Raw genomic sequence first — 19,025 nt, forward strand, 5'->3', positions numbered from 1 at the left:
TGTTATATGTGTAAATTGTTTTATATCAAATTGTGCTGATGGGAATGATTGTAATAATTATAAGGCTGTGATGATCGTAAAGCAACCACTATATTTGATGGTTCCTGTAAAATTAGAGGGACAATGGTTTGATGATTATGCATTGAAAGTTTTATATGAACTTAGTGGCTTAATTTCTTGACCTAAGAGATTCATTGCAGCTCTGGTTGTTGGAATAACTGCCTTGATTGCCATAGTGCATCAGTCACGGTTTCTGCTGTTGCCCTGTCAAAAGAAGTGCATACGGCCTCGTTTGTCAATCAGCTGTCCAAAAAATGTCTCCGCAGCTCTTACTACACAGGAAATTATGGATAAGAAAATAGAAAATAAGGTCAATGCTTTAGAAGAAGCAGTTCTGCTTATGGGGCAAGAAATTACAAATTTAAAAATTAAATTGTCTTTAAGGTGCCATGCTGAATTTAAATGGATGTGCGTTACCCCTCTAGAAGTGAATGAGTCCGTGCACTCTTGGGAACGCATTAGGAATCATATTTTAGGCGTCTGGAATCATTCAGATTTTATTATTGATATTTCTAAGTTACATGAGGATATTCAGAATGTGAAGCAGGCGGGGTCTGACTCTTCCTCTCAATGGCTTTCTAATTCCCTCTTCGAAAATCTGGAGGGGTATCTTTCCAATGGATCCTTTTCTACAATAATGATTAATGCAGCCATGTGCTTATGCCTGTTAGTTCTGATTTGTGTAATAGCCCCGTGCCTTTTCAGAATACTCAGTTGAAGTGTCTCTGCTCAATCTACTGAGTTTCATACCTATGCTCTAAAAAATAAAAAAGGGGGAGATGTCGGGAGCCACGTTAGGCATTACTGACAAAATGGAGGCACGGTCCCCAGCCCCCTCTCCTCATTCCGCAGGCACGGATCCCAGGATGAAGGAGTTAGGCCTTGTAATTCTGACTTGTCTTTTCCTCCCCTCGGCTGAGTTGATTGAAAAGGAATATTAAGGTGCTTATTGGTCTTGAGAGGAGCATGAGAAGGCACAAAGCCTTCTGAAGCATTGCTCAGAAAATAATTCATAAAGTTAATCATTGACATTTGTTCAAGGACTTTTACAAAAGAGTGTTCCAGGATGAGCACATAGGCCATAGCTTGAGGCCATGGGAGGGATTGATAACTGAAGCTTATTTGTGAGGAGAAAGTTTATGGCAAAGGAGTTTACTGAATTTAGGGCTTAGAAATAATTAAAATAGTTAGAAGTTAAAGATTTAATGAATATTGTAAAGTTAGCATATTTTACTATAGCTTATAGAAGTTAGGAATTTTTAGAGACACTATAGCTAGAAGCCTTTTTAAGAGATAGTGGGTTCAGGATGTTAGGGGCAAACAGGATTTAGGAAGATAAGTAGTAAACTGAGGAATGTAGCATGAGTTACAATGTAATCACAAGTTAACTATAGGACACATTAGAGGAGGTAGATAATAGATGATAAGGCTGATTCCAAGAGAATCACTGAAGCAGGAACTCTGTTTGAAGAGCAACAATGATTTATGGAGATAATAAATCTGGGAGAGGGGGAACTGAAAATGTCAAACCTCTGGCCTAATGCTTTTGTAAAAGTATAAAAGAGAATCTTAAACTTGGGATAAACAGGCAGTCCATAGAAAACTGAGAGGCTGTCTCATTGGCTGACACCGTCCCTCTCTTCAGGTTGAATCCCTGGTTGCTGGGGTTGTACTCTGGCAAGGTGGCCAAAGTACTGGAGTTTCAGCTTTAGCATCATTCCTTCCAAAGAACACCCAGGGCTGATCTCCTTTAGAATGGACTGATTGGATCTCCTTGCAGTCTAAGGGACTCTCAAGAGTCTTCTCCAACACCACAGTTCAAAAGCATCAGTTCTTCGGCCCTCAGCTTTCCTCACAGTCCAACTTTCACATCCACACATGACCACTGGAAAAACCATAGCCTTGACTAGACGGACCTTTATTGGCAAAGTAATGTCTCTGCTTTTGAATATGTTATCTAAATTGGTCATAACTTTCCTTCCAAGGAGTAAGCATCTTTTAATTTCATGGCTGCAGTCACCATCTGCAGTGATTTTGGAGCCCCCCAAAACAAAGTCTGACACTGTTTCCACTGTTTCCGCATCTATTTCCCATGAAGTGATGGGATCAGATGCCATGATCTTAGTTTTCTGAATGTTGAGCTTTAAGCCAACTTTTTCACTCTCCACTTTCACTTTCATCAAGAGGACTTTTAGGTCCTCTTCACTTTCTGCCATAAGGGTGGTGTCATCTGCATATATGAGGTTATTGATATTTCTCCAAGCAATCTTGATTCCAGCTTCTGCTTCTTCCAGCCCAACATTTCTCATGATGTACTTTGCATATAAGTTAAATAAGCAGGGTGACAATATACAACCTTGACGTACTCCTTTTCCTATTTGGAACCAGTCTGTTGTTCCATATCCAGTTCTAACTGTTGCTTCCTGATCTGCATATAGGTTTCTCAAGAGGCAGATCAGGTGGTCTGGTATTCCCATCTCTTGAAGAATTTTCCACAGTTTATTGTGATCCACACAGTCAAAGGCTTTGGCATAGTCAATAAAGCAGAAATAGATTTTTTTTCTGGAACTCTCTTGCTTTTTCCATGATCCAGCAGATGTTGGCAATTTGATCTCTGGTTCCTTTGCCTTTTCTAAAACCAGCTTGAACATCTGGAAGTTCATGGTTCACATACTGCTGAAGCCTGGCTTGGAGAATTTTGAGTATTACTTTGCTAGCTTGTGAGATGAGTGCAATTGTGCCGTAGTTTGAGCATTGTTTGGCATTGCCTTTCTTTGGGATTGGAATGAAAACTGACCTTTTCCAGATCAACAAAAAAAAATCCCATGTACATAAAATGCTCTTACAGATCAACATTTCTTCTGGCCAGAAGAAATGATTAGACCTTTTTTCAGGGAGGAAATACAGATGGCCAACAGGCACATAAAAACAGGCACATGCTCTGTTGAAGCATGGTTTCCAGCACAGTCTTATACCTCATCCAAACAAAGCACATACATCAGCATGACAGGGTGTATTCCTTCAAGGTTTCAAAAGAGACAGACTTAGTACAGAGAGTGAGACAGCAGTTCCCTGGTGTCTGGTAAGGGAACTTTATCTCACAGGGAGTGTTAACATGGAGGCCATGAGAAGGGAGTTATTCATCCTTATCTTCAAAACAGACACTCTTTACCTCAATGGTTAAAGCAGATGAGCTGTGAGGGTTGGAAAGGCAGTCTTAATTCACACACAGGTCAGGCTGAACCATGGATAAGCCAAAATGACTTCTCCATTCCTCAATATGTGAACATCTTCTCCATCACAAGCAGAAAAACATCTTAAAACCATATGATCCAGCAATTCCACCTCTGAACCTATACCCAGAAGAGTTGAAAGCATACTCTGGAAGAGATATTTTTACACTCATGTTCATAACAGCATTATTCATGATAGCTAAAACATGAAAGTAACCCAAGTGTCCATTGACCATTAAATGGATGAGCCAATGTGGTAGGTACCTGCCGGGGACCAGCCCCGGCTGATCCAGGGTATTTGAAGTGGGGACGGCGTCGGCGAGGATCAGGAAACAACTGCTTAATTAAACTTTAATTAAGGATATAAAGAGTAATAGAATGAGGATAGCTCAGTGAGGAAATTCAGTGGAGAAAAGAGGCTGAAATAAGGATAGCTCAGTGAGGAAATTCAGTGGAGAAAAGAGGCTGAACAATTCAGCCAGAAGGTAAGAGAAAGAACAACATGGTGAGACCAAGTTTCGGTGAACTAGGCCCGCACTTTATTTTCCAAAGTAGTTTTTATACCTTAAATTATGCATAGAGGATAATAGGGGAAGGGGTAGAGTCATGCAGTAAGCCAGGTTTTCTTCCTGCAAACTTATCATATGCAAAAGTTTAGGTGATTTGCATCATCTTCTGGCCCGGAGGCCTTTTTCTCTAAAGGTGATTATTCTAAAGTCAGGCGCCAGCCTCCAAAAAGCATTAGATAAAGTTGCATTCCTACAGAGCAAAGGTGTGGTGGGCTACAAGAAGAAAAAGAATTAACTCAAGGGTCCCAGGTTACAAACATTAAAGCTACTACTTACACCAATTATATTAATCAATACACTGCCAGGGACACAGCAGATAAGGGATATGGAAACTTAGCAGCAAACATTGGCCCAACAAGTGAAAATCCCTTCACCAATACAATTTCTAATCAATCTTTTAACTACTCAAAAGAATCTGTGTTTAGACAGTCTAGAACATCTCCTGCCTCTCACAGTTGGGAGGCTCTGAACAATCACATGTGGCCGGAAAAACCTATTCAGGCAGGCTAGAGGATTTCCAAAGCAGTTTGTAGGTTAAACACTGTCACACCCAGGAATTATTAACTGGAGCTGTAAGCTAACTCTTTTTTCAGAGAGGTAGTGGGGGACAGCCCCCCATAAAGTCAGAGGTGTAGGTGAAAGCACAAAGCAGAAAGTAGGCACACTCTAGTTTTGGGGGTAGATGCTCCAGAATTTCCAGGGAGACTCCTGAGGCTTGATCCCGCCTTTGCGTATGCCAAGCCTCCTTCCTCAAGACCTTTGCCAGGGCGGAGCTCGCTCCCCACAGGTACCCATAATGGAGTGTTATTCAGCATTTAGCTCAGATGGTAAAGAATCCGCCTGCCAATGCAGGAGACCTGGGTTTCATCCCTGGGCATGGAAGATCTCCCTGGAGAAGGGAATGGCAACCCACTCCAGTATTCTTACCCAGAGAATCCCATGGACAGACTATGGGGTTTCAAAGAGACGGACATGACTGAGTGACTAACACACATAAACACACAAGAACTTCCCTAGTGGCACAATGGATAAGAATCCTCTTGCCAGTGCAGGGGACACAGGTCTGATCCCTGATCCAGGAAAATTCCTCATGCTGTGGGGCAATCTCAGGCCACGAGCTGCAACCACTGAAGCCCATGCACCACAACAAGAGAAGCCGCTGAATTGAAACGTCCATGACTGCAACTAGAGCGTAGATCCACTCACGGCAACTAGAGAAAGCCCATGTGCAGAGCGAAGACCTAACAACCCCAAAGAGAAATCAATTATTTTTTTTAATGGTATAAATATGCAGAAATCTAGTAGACATTGTACTAAATAAAATAAGCCTGACAGGAAAGAACAGATATTGAGTGATTCCACTTAAATGAAGTACCTATAGTGGTCAGATTCATAGAGGCAGAAAGAGGAATGGTGATTGCCAGGAACTGGGAGAGGAGAAAGGGGGAATTGTTTAATGGAAATGGAGTTTCAGTTTTGCCAGACGAAAAAAGCTCTGGAGTTTGGTTATACAAAGTGTGAATGTACTTAACGGGTTAAAATAATTAAAATAGTAAATAATACGCTATGGGTACTTAACCACAATTAAAAAAACAAAAAACAAGCAAAAAAAAAAATACCCTCAGAACCACCTCTTGAGGGTAACCACATAAGTGTGAAGAGCTGATAGCAACACTCTTCCCCACCCACTCAACCCCATCCGCACCCCACATCCCAGGGGTGAGGACTGTCTTCTGTGCTCAGGACTCCCCGCTTCAGTTCTTGGAGATGTCTCAGCTCCAGCCCTGCATGGCTTAAACTCAGCCTCCCAGACTGACCCAGTGCTCCAGACTCTGCTCCAAGGATCCAGTAAGTCTCGGGTCACCCTCTCCTGTAGGAGACTGGGCCCTGAGTTCCCATCTTCCTAAAGAGACCTCTGCAACCCCAGATTGCAGGGGGTCAGCCTGGCTCCTGACTGAGGGTGGGGAGACGCATTTTCTAGATGAAAGCTGAGAGCTGTTGTGTTTGTGTGAGAATCGGTTGGAATTTAATCAGTTCCTAGAGATTCTAAGACTTTTTTTTTTAATTTATTTTTAACTAGAGGATAATTTCTTTACTATGTTGTGTCAGTTTCTGCCATCTAACAACATGAATCAATCATGAGTATACATATATCCCCTCCCTCTTGAATCTCCCTCCCACCCCTCTAGGTCATCACAGAGCACCAGGTTGAGCCCCCTGTGCTGTATAGCAGGTTCCCACTGGCTACCTGTCTTACATATGGTGGTGTATATATGTCTACACTACTCTCTCAACCCGTTCCACTCTCTCCTTCCTCTGCTGTGTCCACAAGTCTGTTCTCTATGTCTGTGCCTCTATTTCTGCCCTGCAAATACATTCATTAGGACCATTTTTCTAGATTCCATATATATGTGTGTTAATATGTGACATTTGTTTTCTCTTCCTGACTTACTTCACTCTGTATAACAGGCTCTAGTTTCATCCACCTCAGTTTAAATGAACTAAGACTCACTTTTCTGACTGGTACTCAAACAATATCAAGGATTCCCCTTGTATAGGGTTTATGGTGTGTGGACCACTGATGTCAGTCCCCTGTGTAGTGTTGATCACTGTATCTGCAGGTTTCTCCTCTATGGATGCCCAGGTGGCTGTAAGGGACTTGAGTATCCATGGATTTTGGTATCTGAGAGGAGGGCTGTATGGTGATTTATATTAAATTAAGTCACCATTGGGTTTGTTAACCCGATGTGAAGCTGGCTCTATTATTTATTATTGGCAGTAATTTTAAAATATGGTGGTAAATTACATATGTTATAAAATTTGCCATCTTAACCATTTCTAAGTGTACAGTTCAGTAATGTTAACTATATTTACATTATCGTGCAATCAGCCATCAGGACTCTTCTCATCTTATAAAACTAAAATTGTTTTATATTCATCATATTTGAACAAGAAGAAACAGAGGTCCAGAGAAGTAAATGACTTCTCCAAAGACACAGAGATGATGGTGAAGCCAAGATTCTCATCAGAGTTTTCTGGCTGTTTGAATGCTTGTTCTTATAGCCAAAACTCGGCCTCTCTTCACTGACGCCCAATAGATGCTTGGAGACAGAGTTCTGGGTGAAGTAGAAAAGAGAAGAGTTTACTGCTTTGCTGGGCAAAGGGAGCCACAGTGGTCTAGTGCCCTCAGTACTGTGTGTCTTGCCCTGGCCCAGGTAGGGAGGGGTCAGAGTGTTCAAGGAGCTGGCTGTGATCAGCTCATGGACACTCTTCTGATTGGTTGGTGGTGAGGAAATTGGAAGTCAGCATCATCAACCTTCTGCTTCCAAACAGCCTGGGGTCTCTGTGGTTATGGGTAGCATACAGCCAACATCTTCCACCTGGTGAGGGTTTTAGTATCTGCAAAACACTTCAAAGGACATGACTCAGAGTATTATTGTAATCCTTGAGGAAGAACTTTGACTTTAACAGCTAAAGTATTATTATTTTGTCTTGCCTGACTGTTTTCATTCTGCATTTTCTCACTTCTCTGATTAAATGTATTCTTTGAGGTTTTTCTACAGATAAAAGGCAGGTGGAGGACATGGATAGGGGTCTACTTTGGGAAAACCTCACAGGGTCCTGCTCAGTTACACTCTTAATCCAAAACGCTAAACTTGGACTTTGGAATATCACAGACAGAAGCCTGCAGATAGTAACTCATGGTCACTGGGTCAGCCTCACCCTGCAGAGCCGGGTAGTGAGGAGACATTCCATGCCCCAAAGGAGGGGATACAGAGTCCTGTCACTTATTTTTGCTTCTTTTCCCTCTGAATAAATATGTGCTTTTATTCAATTGCTCTCAAATATTTCATGTTTCCTGGACACTTCTCTTTCTTTTATTATTTTTATATCAGAATTCAGCTGATTTACAATGTTGTGTTAGTTTCAGGTGTACAGAAAGTGATTCAATGATACATATATCCATTCCTCATCAGATTCTTTTCCCGTCTAGGTTATCATAGAGTATTGAATAGAGTTCCCTATGCTATACAGCAGGTCCTTGTTGATTATATATTTTATACATATATAAGTGTATGTATGTTAACCCCAATCTCCTAATTTATCCCTCCCCCCTACCTTTCCCCTTTGGTAACCACAAGCTTTTTTCTTATGTTTCTGTTCTGCAAACAAGTTCATTCATATTATTTTTCAAATTCCACATAGAAGTGATATCGTATAATATTAGTCTTTCTCTGACTTCACTTAGTATAATCACCTCACATACATATATATAGATGTGTCCGCATACATACATATTCATATATGCCTATCACATTTTATTCATCCATTCATCTGTTGATGGATACTTAGGTTGCTTCCATGCCTTGGGTATTATAAACACTGTGACTATGAACATTCAGTGCCATACAGCCAAGGTTTTATATTGTTGTTATTCAGTCAACAACTCTTGTCTGACTCTTTGCAGCTCCAAGGACTGCAGCACACCAGGCTCCCCTGTCCTCCACTATCTCCCAGAATTTGCGTAAATTCATGTTCATTGAGTTGGTGATATTATCTAACCATCTCATCCTCTGCCACCTCCTTATCCTTTCGCCTTCAATCTTTCCCAATATTTTATAATGACTATAAATGGCATGCTGCTGCTGCTAAGTCGCTTCCGTCGTGTCCGACTCTGTGCAACCCCATAGACAGCAGCCCACCAGGCTCCACCATCCCTGGGATTCTCCAGGCAAGAACACTGGAGTGGGTTGCCATTTCCTTCTCCAATGCATGAAAGGGAAAAGTGAAAGTGAAGTCGCTCAGTCGTGTCCGACTCTTTGTGACCCCATGGACTGCAGCCCACCAGGCTCCTCCATCCATGGGATTTTCCAAGCAAGAGTACTGGAGTGGGTGGCCATTGCCTTCTCCAATAAGTGGCATAAGACCTTTAAAATTATGAATCCCTATGTGTTGCATCTGAAATTTAAAAATATTGTATGTTAACTATACCTCAATTAAAATAAAAATTTAAAAAACCTTCCAGGGTGTTCCCTGGTGGCCTTTTGGTTAGAATCCCAGGCTTTCACTGCCATGACTCAGGTTCAATCCCTGGTCAGGGAACTAAGATCCTGCAAGCCATGAGCCTGGCAAACAAAAAGAAAGAAAGGAAAAAACTCTCATGATTCTTACCCACCCAAGTCATAACAATTAAGCAGGTACTGTGTGCCAGGCCCCAGTGCTGGATGGACATTCTTGATGGTTTGGCGTCTTGTTTTCTCAGCAGATCACAGATCCACAACTCCATCTAGGATGCGATGTCAGGACCTCCGTCAATGCGGTCAGAAGCTGGTCCGTAGGCGGCCGCTCAAGCCCAGGGAGGGGTCTGAGGGCCGCATGTCCCGTTGTCTGAACACCCTCGACCTGGTGGCCTTGGGTGTGGGCATCACCCTGGGAGCTGGCGTGTACATCCTGCCTGGAGAAGTGACCAGGAACAAAGCTGGACCAGCGATCGTCATCTCCTTCCTGGTGGCTGCCCTGTCTTCTGTGCTGTCCGGGCTCTGCTATGCAGAGTTTGGGGCCCGAGCCCCTGGGTCCGGTTCTGCATATCTCTACAGCTACGTCACCGTGGGAGAACTGTGCGCCTTCGTCACTGGCTGGAACCTCTTACTGTCCTACGCCATCAGTGAGATGATGGGGAGGGGAAAGGTGTGGGAGTTGAGATGAGGAAACAAGGAGGGGGAATTAGGGTCTTCAACTCATTCACGAGAATTTCATTATCCACTTTGCGGGCAAAGTGATGGACTAGGAACCCAGAGTAAAGGGAACTGTAGGGAGTGAGTGGGTGAGAGGGACGCATGACCCACAGGCTCATCCCTTCATCGTATTGAAGCCTTTGCTCAGCTGTTGGCTTCATGGAAGTTTTCTTTACACATCAGCTTAAAATTTCAATTCTTACCTTCCAGCCCTGCTGGCCCCAATTTCCTGTTATCTTTTCTTGCAAAACACCAATCTCCTCCTAACCCTCTGAGAGGATGACCTGTTTTGTGAATCAGCTGTACCTTCTCTCCCTATCCCGTGAAATGAAACTCTTTGAGATTAATTACTTTGTCTGCTCCCCTCCATGACATACATCCCATGGCACATGGTAGGGGTTCAGTTAAAGCTTGTTCATGAATCTTTCTTCTTCTGCACCTGCAGCCATTGCAAGTGTTGCCAGAGCCTGGAGCTCCACCTTCGACAGCCTGATTGGGAACCACATGTCTCAGGCGTTAAGAGGAACTTTCCCACTGCACGTGCCCTCTTTCCTGGCCAAGTATCCTGACTTTCTTGCCCTGGGTGTGGTGCTGGTGATGATGGGTGAGATGGGGTCAAAGATAGGATGGGAAGAAAGGAGAGCGGGAGGGGACCTTGGCTGGGAAAGACTTGGGATGGCAGAATGGTGAGGGAATTAGCACTGGAAAGGATTTGTGATATGACAGACAGGAAAGCAAGACATAGACCGTAGTTTCCCACCCTTGGCACTACTGACATTCTCAGGAGGAACATTCTTTAGTCTGAGGGACTGTCTTGTGCCTTGTAGTTTTTTTTTTTTTTTTTAATCATTGTCTGATGATTGAGTGTCCTTTATTTATGAGACAATTGTGAAGCTCATATCCAAAATCGTGACAACTGGGATGTCTCTAGACATCCCCAAAATTCCCTTGGGAGATAAAATTTCCCCAGCTCAGAATCATTGATTTCAAATGACAACTTTCTTCCTCTGTACCAAGATCAAACTTCTTTTTTTTTTTTTTTTTTTTAATTGAGAGGACATTCATCTAGCCTCAAATTAACCAATTGTTCCCAGCTTTATTGAGACATAACTGACAGACAACATTGTATGAGTTTAAGGTGGACACTATGGTGATTTGATCGTTGTGTGTGACACTGGCCACAATAAGAAATTAACCATCTTAAAGTGTATAATTCAGTGGCACTAGTACATTCACAATGTTGTACAACCATCACCTCCATTTAGTTCCAAACAGGTGCATCACCCTTAAAGGAAACCCTGTACCCACTGATCACTCACCTATCCATCTGTCCACTCCCACCCTCCACAACCTTCAACCCCCAGCAACCACTAGTCTGCTTTCTGTGTCTATGGATTTGGTTATCTTGAATGTCTCGTATTCCATCTCTCCCACAGGAATACTGGTTCTGGGAGCCCGTGAGTCAGCACTGGTTAACAAATGGTTCACGGGCATTAACATTTTGGTTCTCAGCTTCGTCGTCCTCTCTGGCTTCATTAAGGGAGACCTGCACAACTGGCAGCTCACGGAACAGGACTACACATTGGCTGCAGCTGGATCCAATGACTCCTCTAGGTTAGGAGGGTACCCTTGTCCACAGTAATGCATGTCAGATGGTATGGAGCTGAGAATAAGGTGGGGACTAAAGAGATCTGGGCTGATAGGTCTAAGGGATGGGGGTCCTAGGGCCAGGACTTGTGGTGTGAAGGGAGGAGTCCATTAGGGATGGATGAACTCACCTCACCCATGTTCTTCCTCATTCCTTCTCTCATCATAGCTTGGGACCTCCAGGTTCTGGAGGGTTTGCACCTTTTGGTTTTGATGGGATTTTCCAGGGAGCGGCAACATGCTTCTTCGGGTTTGTTGGGTTTGATGCCATTGCCACTACAGGTAACATGGTCATTGTGCTTCCCATCAGGGGTTTGGGCACAGGTTGGGCCATCCTCAGGCATAGGGATTGGGAGAAGGTTAGCCTGCTTTTGAACATGGAGGAGGGAATTTGATTTTGTGCTTTCACCCCGGCATGTTTACTGACCCAGTATTTCCTCCCATCTTGCAGGGGGAGAAGCCCAGGACCCCCAGCGGTCCATCCCCTTCAGCATCGTGGTCTCACTCTTGATCTGCTTTTTGGCGTATTTTGGTGTCTCAGCGGCACTCACCCTCATGGTGCCCTACTACAAGATTCATCCTGAGAGCCCCTTGCCACAGGCTTTTCTCCATATTGGGTGGGGCCCTGCCAGATATGTCGTGGTTGTGGGCACCTTCTGTGCTCTTTCATCCAGGTGAGTGTCAAAGTTTTCTCTCCATTTACTGTCAGATGTTCAGGTAACCCATCCCTTGTTATTTGAGAGATAAGATGAAGAGACATCTTACTCCACTTCATGTAGACTAGGGAGGAGAACCTTCGGCCTGTCCTACTTCTCATGTTCTCACCTATGCTTCCATCTTCTCTTCCAGCCTCCTAGGTACCATGTTCTCCATGTCTCGAGTGACGTATGCAATGGCAGATGACAGGCTCCTTTTCCAAGGACTTGCCCAGATCCATCCTCGCACACGCACTCCCATCATGGCCATCTTGGCTTCTGGAACTCTTGCAGGTGAGTGAACAAAACTCGTTCCTTCTTTGATCAATGTCCTTAACTTGTATGTTTCCAGTGGTTTCTCATTCTCTCCCCACACCTTGTTTGTACCCTCATCCTAGGGGTCACAGCATTATTCTTAGAATTCAGTAACCTTGTGGACCTCATGGCAATTGGGACCCTGCTTGCTTACTCCTTCGTGGTGATTTCTGTTCTCGTCCTCAGGTGAGACTCTGCTACACCTTGACTGGGGGTCTTGACCTGGTAGGGATTGATGGGGGAGGTGATCGTCTTCTATATCCATGCCACTTTCTAAGTGCCCCACTAGGCTTAAGGCAGGAAAAAGGTTGATGGGGACATCTATGTTGGGAGACTATGGGCTGATGTTTTAAGGTTGGTGCAAACATAATTACAGTTTTGGACCATGAATTTTAAATGGAATTTAAAATTGTCATGGAGAAGAATTGGGCCCTTTCTGTTAACCAATGCCAGCTGCAGGCATTGTAAATTTCAGTGCATCTCATTGATTTGCTGAGCACACTTCTCAGATGTAATGGTTTCACCAGGATTCAGAAAGCTGTAGTGGATCAGACCAGCATCAGACCACCAAACAGTGACCATGATCTTTCTTTTCATGCAAATGCTTTAGAACTTCTTCTCAGTCCAACAACTGAGGTGGTCATCACCAGTTGTCATATAAAATCCACTTTTCATCACATGTCACAATCCGATCAAGAAATGGTTCATTGTTGTTGTTGCATAGATAGAGAAGGTGAAACTTCAAAATGACAATTTAAAAAAACTTTTCAGTCAGCTCATGAGGCACCCACTTATCAAGCTTTTTCAACTTTCCAATTTTCTTCAAATGCTGAATGACTATAGAAGAGTCAGTGTTGAGTTCTTCAGAAACTTCTCATGTAGTTGGAAGAGGATCAGCTTTGATGATGGCTCTCAGTTCAATTCAGTTCAGTTCAGTCGCTCAGTTGTCACCGACTCTTACCGACTGCATGAACTGCAGCACGCCAGGCCTCCCTGTCCATCACCAGCTCCCGGAGTTCACCCAAACCCATGTCCATCGACTCGGTGATGCCATCCAACCATCTCATCCTCTGTCATCCTCTACTCCTCCTGCCCTCAATCTTTCCCAGCATCAGGGTCTTTTCAAATGAGTCAGCTCTTCGCATCAGGTGGCCAAAGTATTGGACTTTCAGCTTCAACATCAGTCCTTCCAATGAACACCCAGGACTGATTTCCTTTAGGATGGACTGGTTGGATCTCCTTGCAGTCCAAGGGGCTCTCAATTGGTCGTTGTCAATTTCGAATGGCCGGCCACTGTGCTCCTCTTCCTCAGGTCCCTTATCTCCTTTGCAAAATTTCTTGAACCACCACTGCACTGTACATTCAATAGCAGTTCCTGGGCCAAATGTATTATTAATGTTGCAAGTTGTCTCTGCTGCTTTATGACCTATTTTGAACTCAAATAGAAAAATCACTCAAATTTGCTTTTTGTCTAACATCAATGCCATAGTCTAAAATAAATATAAAATAAACAGCAAATAAAAAAAAAACATAATGCACATTAAAATGTCGTATAATATAGCCACATTTATTTAGAATGTATTCTAATATCAAATGGTAAATTTCAACAATGTAAAAACCACAATTACTTTTGTTCCAATCTAATAATATAGCTTTAATACCTCTAATTCAGGTACCAACCAGACCAGAATTTAAGCAAGAAGGAGAAAACAGAAAATGAAATTGAGATTTCTGAACGTGAAGCAAGTCCTTTGGAATCTGTACCTGAAGCAGGAATCTCAAGGATTCTAAAGAGTCTGTGTGACCCTATTAGCACCAACCCCACCCGGAAATCTGGCCAAATTGTCTACGGATGTGCCTTACTGCTTGGTGAGCAGTGGAATTTCTCTTTGATCATATTCTGAAATTGGCAAGATAGAGTGAGAGCCTGTGTCTTTGGCTGTTGAGGTGTCTTGGAGATATGATGGCCCTTCCTGATATGGGCAGCCTGGGGAGGGGTGTGGCCCAAGGTCCTGACATCTTGGTCTTCTGGAGTCCAGCCTGTTCTCCTCCTCCTTGACCCTTGCAGTTCTCCTGCTGATGATCCTGACTATAATACTGGCTCAGGGGTCCAGATATGTGTTCTCTGGAGACCCCGTGTACACAACAGTGGCTGTGCTGCTGCTGCTGCTCATCATTGGGATCACGGTCATCATCTGGAGGCAGCCCCAGAACCCCTCTCCTCTTACATTCAGGGTAGGTGACCTTATGTGCCCAAAGTGTCCACCTTGAGTGAAGGAGATCTGTGTGCTTTAGGTCTAAATATCCTTTGCTGGACCAGGGAAGAAAGGGAGTTGCTAAAACCAATGGACCTTTCCCTGATCCACACTTAGTCCTTTATACACCCAACCTAAGTAGACACTGAACACACAGCTGCAGTTGGACTGGAGTCTTCCCACCCCAGTAGGGTTTCCCTTTCAGACGTCTGGGGTGTGCTCAGGGATGAACTGACTTGGTCCACAGGTCCCTATTCTGCCTGTCCTCCCACTGGTGAGCATCTTTGTGAATGTTTACTTGATGATGCAGATGACCTCTGGGATCTGGGTCCAACTTGGCATCTGGAATGTGATTGGTGAGTGGTTTTCTACTAAAAAGAGGGTTCTTTGTTAATATTTATTTATTTGGTCACATTGGGTCTTAGTTGCAGCTCGAAGGCTCTTCGTTGTGGCCGATGGGCTTCTCTCTAGTTGTGACACACAGACTCCAGAGCATGTGGGCTCCGTAGTCACAGGTAACTGCTGAGTTTTGGCATGTGGTCTCAGTGCAGGCTTAGTTGCTCCAAGGCAGGTGGGATCTTAGTTCCCAGGCCAGGAATTGGACTCGAAGCTTCTGTATTGGTGGGCAGATTCTTAACCATGGAACCACCAGGGAAGTGCCCTAAAGAGCACTGTTGAGTGACTGAACCCAGTCCTCTTCCTACTATCCCTCGCCCCACATTGTGTCAGGTGCCATAACAGAAAACCCATTGGGCATTTGTAAGTGAGGAGAGACCCTACTTTCCCTTCTCACTGTCTCATTTCCCCCCCTAGGCTTTGCCATATACTTTGGATATGGAATCCAACACAGCCTGGAGGAGAACAATGGGCAACAGCCACCAGCCTCCACTTTCCAGACTGTTGATGAAAACATCCCTGGTACCGAGTCATCTTAACCAGAGGAAGTAAATGCTGTGTGAAATCCTTCCAGGCACTGGAGGATCTGCTGCTTCAAGGGACACTGTGAGTCTCTATGGAATTTAAAGGTGATAGGCATTGAAAGCCTGAATTTACTGCCAGCAGACAAAATGACTTTTATGTGGTAAAATTCTTAAGTAAACTTTTCAAAGCATGATATACATACAGAAAAGCACATGCTTCATAAGTGTGCACCAAGGTGAATTTTCACAAAGTACAAAAATATTACCAGCAACCAGAGGAAGAAATAAAATATTAACCTGGCACATGAGAAACAAGTTCTTGTGCCAGAAATTTGCCACTTCTGGAAGAAAATACAGGTAACTGTATATTGTGTTGAGAGTTGCACTTTAAATATTAGGACATAGCAATGTTGGACATAGAAGGAAAGAAACAGATAAATTGTGCAAACAGTAACACAAGAAAGCTAGGGGAGATATGGTAATATCAAAATAGATTTTGAGAAAAAGAGAAATAATAACAGATGAAGTGGATCATTCATAATGGTAAAGAGAAATGATCATTTTAATTCTTTTTTCCAACTTTATTGAGATATCATGTAAGAAGGTATAAATGATTACTTTTCTGTCAAAGACCCTTGCTGCTGCTGCTGCTGCTGCTGCTGCTGCTGCTGCTGCTAAGTCGTTTCAGTTGTATCTGACTCTGTGCGACCCCAGAGACCGCAGCCCACCAGGCTCCCCCATCCCTGGGATTCTCCAGGCAAGAACTCTGGAGTGGGTTGCCATTTCCTTCTCCAACGCATGAAAGTGAAAAGTGAAAGTGAAGTCGCTCAGTCGTGTCCGACTCGTAGCGACCTCATGGGCTGCAGCCTACCAGGCTGCTCCGTCCTTGGGATTTGCAAGGCAAGAGTACTGGAGTGGGTTGCCATTGCCTTCTCCTGCATTGCTAGAGGAAGGGCAATAAGATGGGAAGTAATGGTTGATTGATAAATGGTTACAGTTGAGTGGAACTAAAACAAAGTTAAATCGCAGAGACAAGATTTAAAAGTTATTGCATGACACAGGGTGCTCAGGGATGGTGCACTGGGATGATCCAGAGGGATGGGATGGGGAGGGAGGTGGGAGGGGGGTTCAGGATGGGGAACACATACACACCCATGGCTGATTCATGTCAATGTATGGCAAAAACCACTACAATATTGTAAAGTAATTAGCCTCCAATTAAAATAAATAAATTTTTTAAAAAGTTATTGATGCAGAACAGAATGATTGAAATGGAGATTATGGACACTGAAGATGTTGGTAATAATGAAGTATTGTTTGTGAGAATGAACAACTGCAGTTGAGTGAAGGGGGTATGGTGGTCAAGAAAATGTATAGCAAAATTATTAGGTGAATTAAAAAGTAGATGGAGGAGGACTAACAGAACTGGAAAAAAATCACTATATTGCAAGTTCTACTGAAATTATCAGTTTAGGAAACAATGGAGGCTGAAACTGTCAGGTGAAACTTTGATGGAAGAGGTTGACATCATCTGACTCTTGTTCTTCCCTTACTGTGGAACAGCCAGATATAATGTGCTTCCCACTGTGCTGTAATGGCAAAACAGAACATCACCCATAGTCTTGATGAAAAGTTGTATCAGAATATAATCAATCTCCAGATCAAATACCAGATCATATCAGACATGAGGGATAGCTTCCAATTTCAACTGAAAACACAATCAGCCAAACCCAGAATGTGGGCCATTCTCCAGGAAAGAAAAATTGTGCACTTTCTGTAATAATTAAATGATACGACCCTACAGGCAGGCCTCAGAGACATTACTGGTTTGATTTCAGACCACCACAGTAAAGAGAATTGGCATTAAGGAAAGACATGCAATTTTTTGGGTTTCCCAGTGCATGTAAAACTTATGTTCACACTACACTGCAATGTATTCAGTGTGCTATATAGCATTCTGTTGTAAATAAATGTATATACTTTAATTTAAAAGAACTTTATTGCTAAAAAATGTGAATCATCTGATAACCAAGGATTGCCATGAATCTTCAACTGGAAAAAAGTGCAACATCTGTGAAGCACAATAAAATAACATATGCTTGTACATGTGTATGTATGTATATATATTTAAATGTGTATGTTTATAATTAATATGCATAAAATATGTACATATGATATATGTATTATAATATGTGTTAAAGTTCATTGTTGATCTAAATATAGTGTATCTAATTGTCTTATAATTTAATCTAAGATCCTCTTGGTATAAGAAGTATGGGCTTCCCTGATGGCTCAGATGGTAATGTCGGGGGAGTTTGTAATTTCCTCAGTTCTGTCTCGTTGTGGACAAAAATTTGAAACAACTGACAGACCAGTGTTACATCCCCGTGTAAATTTCCTCAGACAGACCAGTGTTACAGCACCATGTAATTTCTTCAGGCAGATCAGTATTGCAGCTCCGTGTTACAGCTCAGTTTTATTTAGAAAGCAAAGGAAAATACATCCTCAAGGCGTGAGGGCAGACCGACCCCAAAAGACGTGAAGAGAAGAGAAGCCCCTGGCTCAATTTTGGCTCCTCTTTTTACACATTTATCTCCTCCCCCTGGGCCTACCCTATGTAAACTGGGCTAGCCAGGAGTGCTGTTTGTTCTACTTGAGGTTCTCACTCCAGTCCTCGGACCTTCCTTTGTTCTATTTTTGCGGGCTTTTCCCTTCCTTGTCTTTTAGCCAGCATCATTCTGGATTCCTTTTTCTTATTCTAACTATCTAACATACCCTCCTCAAGAGATGGGAGGCCCAATTCTTTGGGAATAAGGGCATCGAGATCTCTCTGGATACTTCCTGCTGAACTGAGACAGCGAGGGGGCATTGGGCCTCCCTCTCTTGCTAGTCTCAAGCCTCAGAGTCCTTATAGTGGTGTCCACCTATGGGTGAGTGATATTTTCCATGGTTGTCTCTAGTTTTATATATCCTTTTTGAACTGGCACTGCAAGTTGCAGCTTGTTGACCTGGGCAGAGACAAAATGGGTTAGACAATTGATAATACATGGAGCAATCATAAGCAGCATCAATATGGTGCTTACATATGATAACAGGGATTGGTAGGAGCATTAGCCACCTCCAAATTTCCCATCACCAGGAGGATCCCCCAAAGAGATATTGTAGCCACCCTGAGAACTCTCCAGATTGTTCTTTGAGATCCTGTTGGATCTGAATGATTTTCCTGAGGACTGTGAAACTGTCTTTAACTTAGCTGGAGGTATTTACCCAGAAACAACACGTCTCATTCAAGATGGCTCAAGTCCCTCCTTGCTCAGGGATTAGGAAATCTATCTCTTGTCTGTTTTGGAGTACAACCTCTGCCAGGCTGTGTTGGCTCTTTAGAGATATCCTGAGAAATCTTATCCCCAGAAACTTAATTTTGGGGGCATTCATTGGAATGGCACTCATTTGTAGTTCTGAATAGGTATATGAGATCTCCCAGGGGCTCACAGGTATATTGAGTGTCCTCTTCTGTTTTCTTCCACAGCTTGACTCATGAGTAGTGAATCCAGGAGTCATGTCCTGGTACCTTGACTGCTGTGGGGGTAGAAAGT

The 19,025-nt window shown here is 43.2% G+C and overlaps 1 protein-coding gene across 1 annotated transcript; it reads left to right on the plus strand.

The window, feature by feature from the left end:
• The first annotated feature begins 9,154 nt into the window (after positions 1–9,154).
• Positions 9,155–17,499, plus strand: LOC109572110 (cationic amino acid transporter 3-like). Its single transcript, XM_019978650.2, has 11 exons — positions 9,155–9,527; positions 10,043–10,201; positions 11,034–11,211; positions 11,414–11,526; positions 11,696–11,918; positions 12,094–12,233; positions 12,338–12,440; positions 13,927–14,123; positions 14,323–14,489; positions 14,757–14,865; positions 15,323–17,499. Exons 1-11 carry the CDS (start codon positions 9,155–9,157, stop codon positions 15,442–15,444), a joined length of 1,884 nt encoding a protein of 627 aa, XP_019834209.2. The 3' UTR covers positions 15,445–17,499.
• Positions 17,500–19,025: the final 1,526 nt, after the last annotated feature.

The sequence above is a fragment of the Bos indicus genome, chromosome 18, assembly GCF_029378745.1.
Source record: "Bos indicus isolate NIAB-ARS_2022 breed Sahiwal x Tharparkar chromosome 18, NIAB-ARS_B.indTharparkar_mat_pri_1.0, whole genome shotgun sequence".
In the NCBI taxonomy this organism is placed as follows: Eukaryota; Metazoa; Chordata; class Mammalia; order Artiodactyla; family Bovidae; genus Bos; species Bos indicus.

What these genes read in the sequence shown, in the direction of transcription:
- LOC109572110 (XM_019978650.2), top strand. Translation starts at nt 9,155, where the DNA reads ATGCGATGTCAGGACCTCCGTCAATGCGGTCAGAAGCTGGTCCGTAGG. An exon ending in TGTGGTGCTGGTGATGATGG is followed by an intron (nt 10,202 to 11,033) that starts GTGAGATGGGGT and finishes TCTCTCCCACAG; the next exon opens with GAATACTGGTTCTGGGAGCC. An exon ending in ATTTCTGTTCTCGTCCTCAG is followed by an intron (nt 12,441 to 13,926) that starts GTGAGACTCTGC and finishes CCTCTAATTCAG; the next exon opens with GTACCAACCAGACCAGAATT.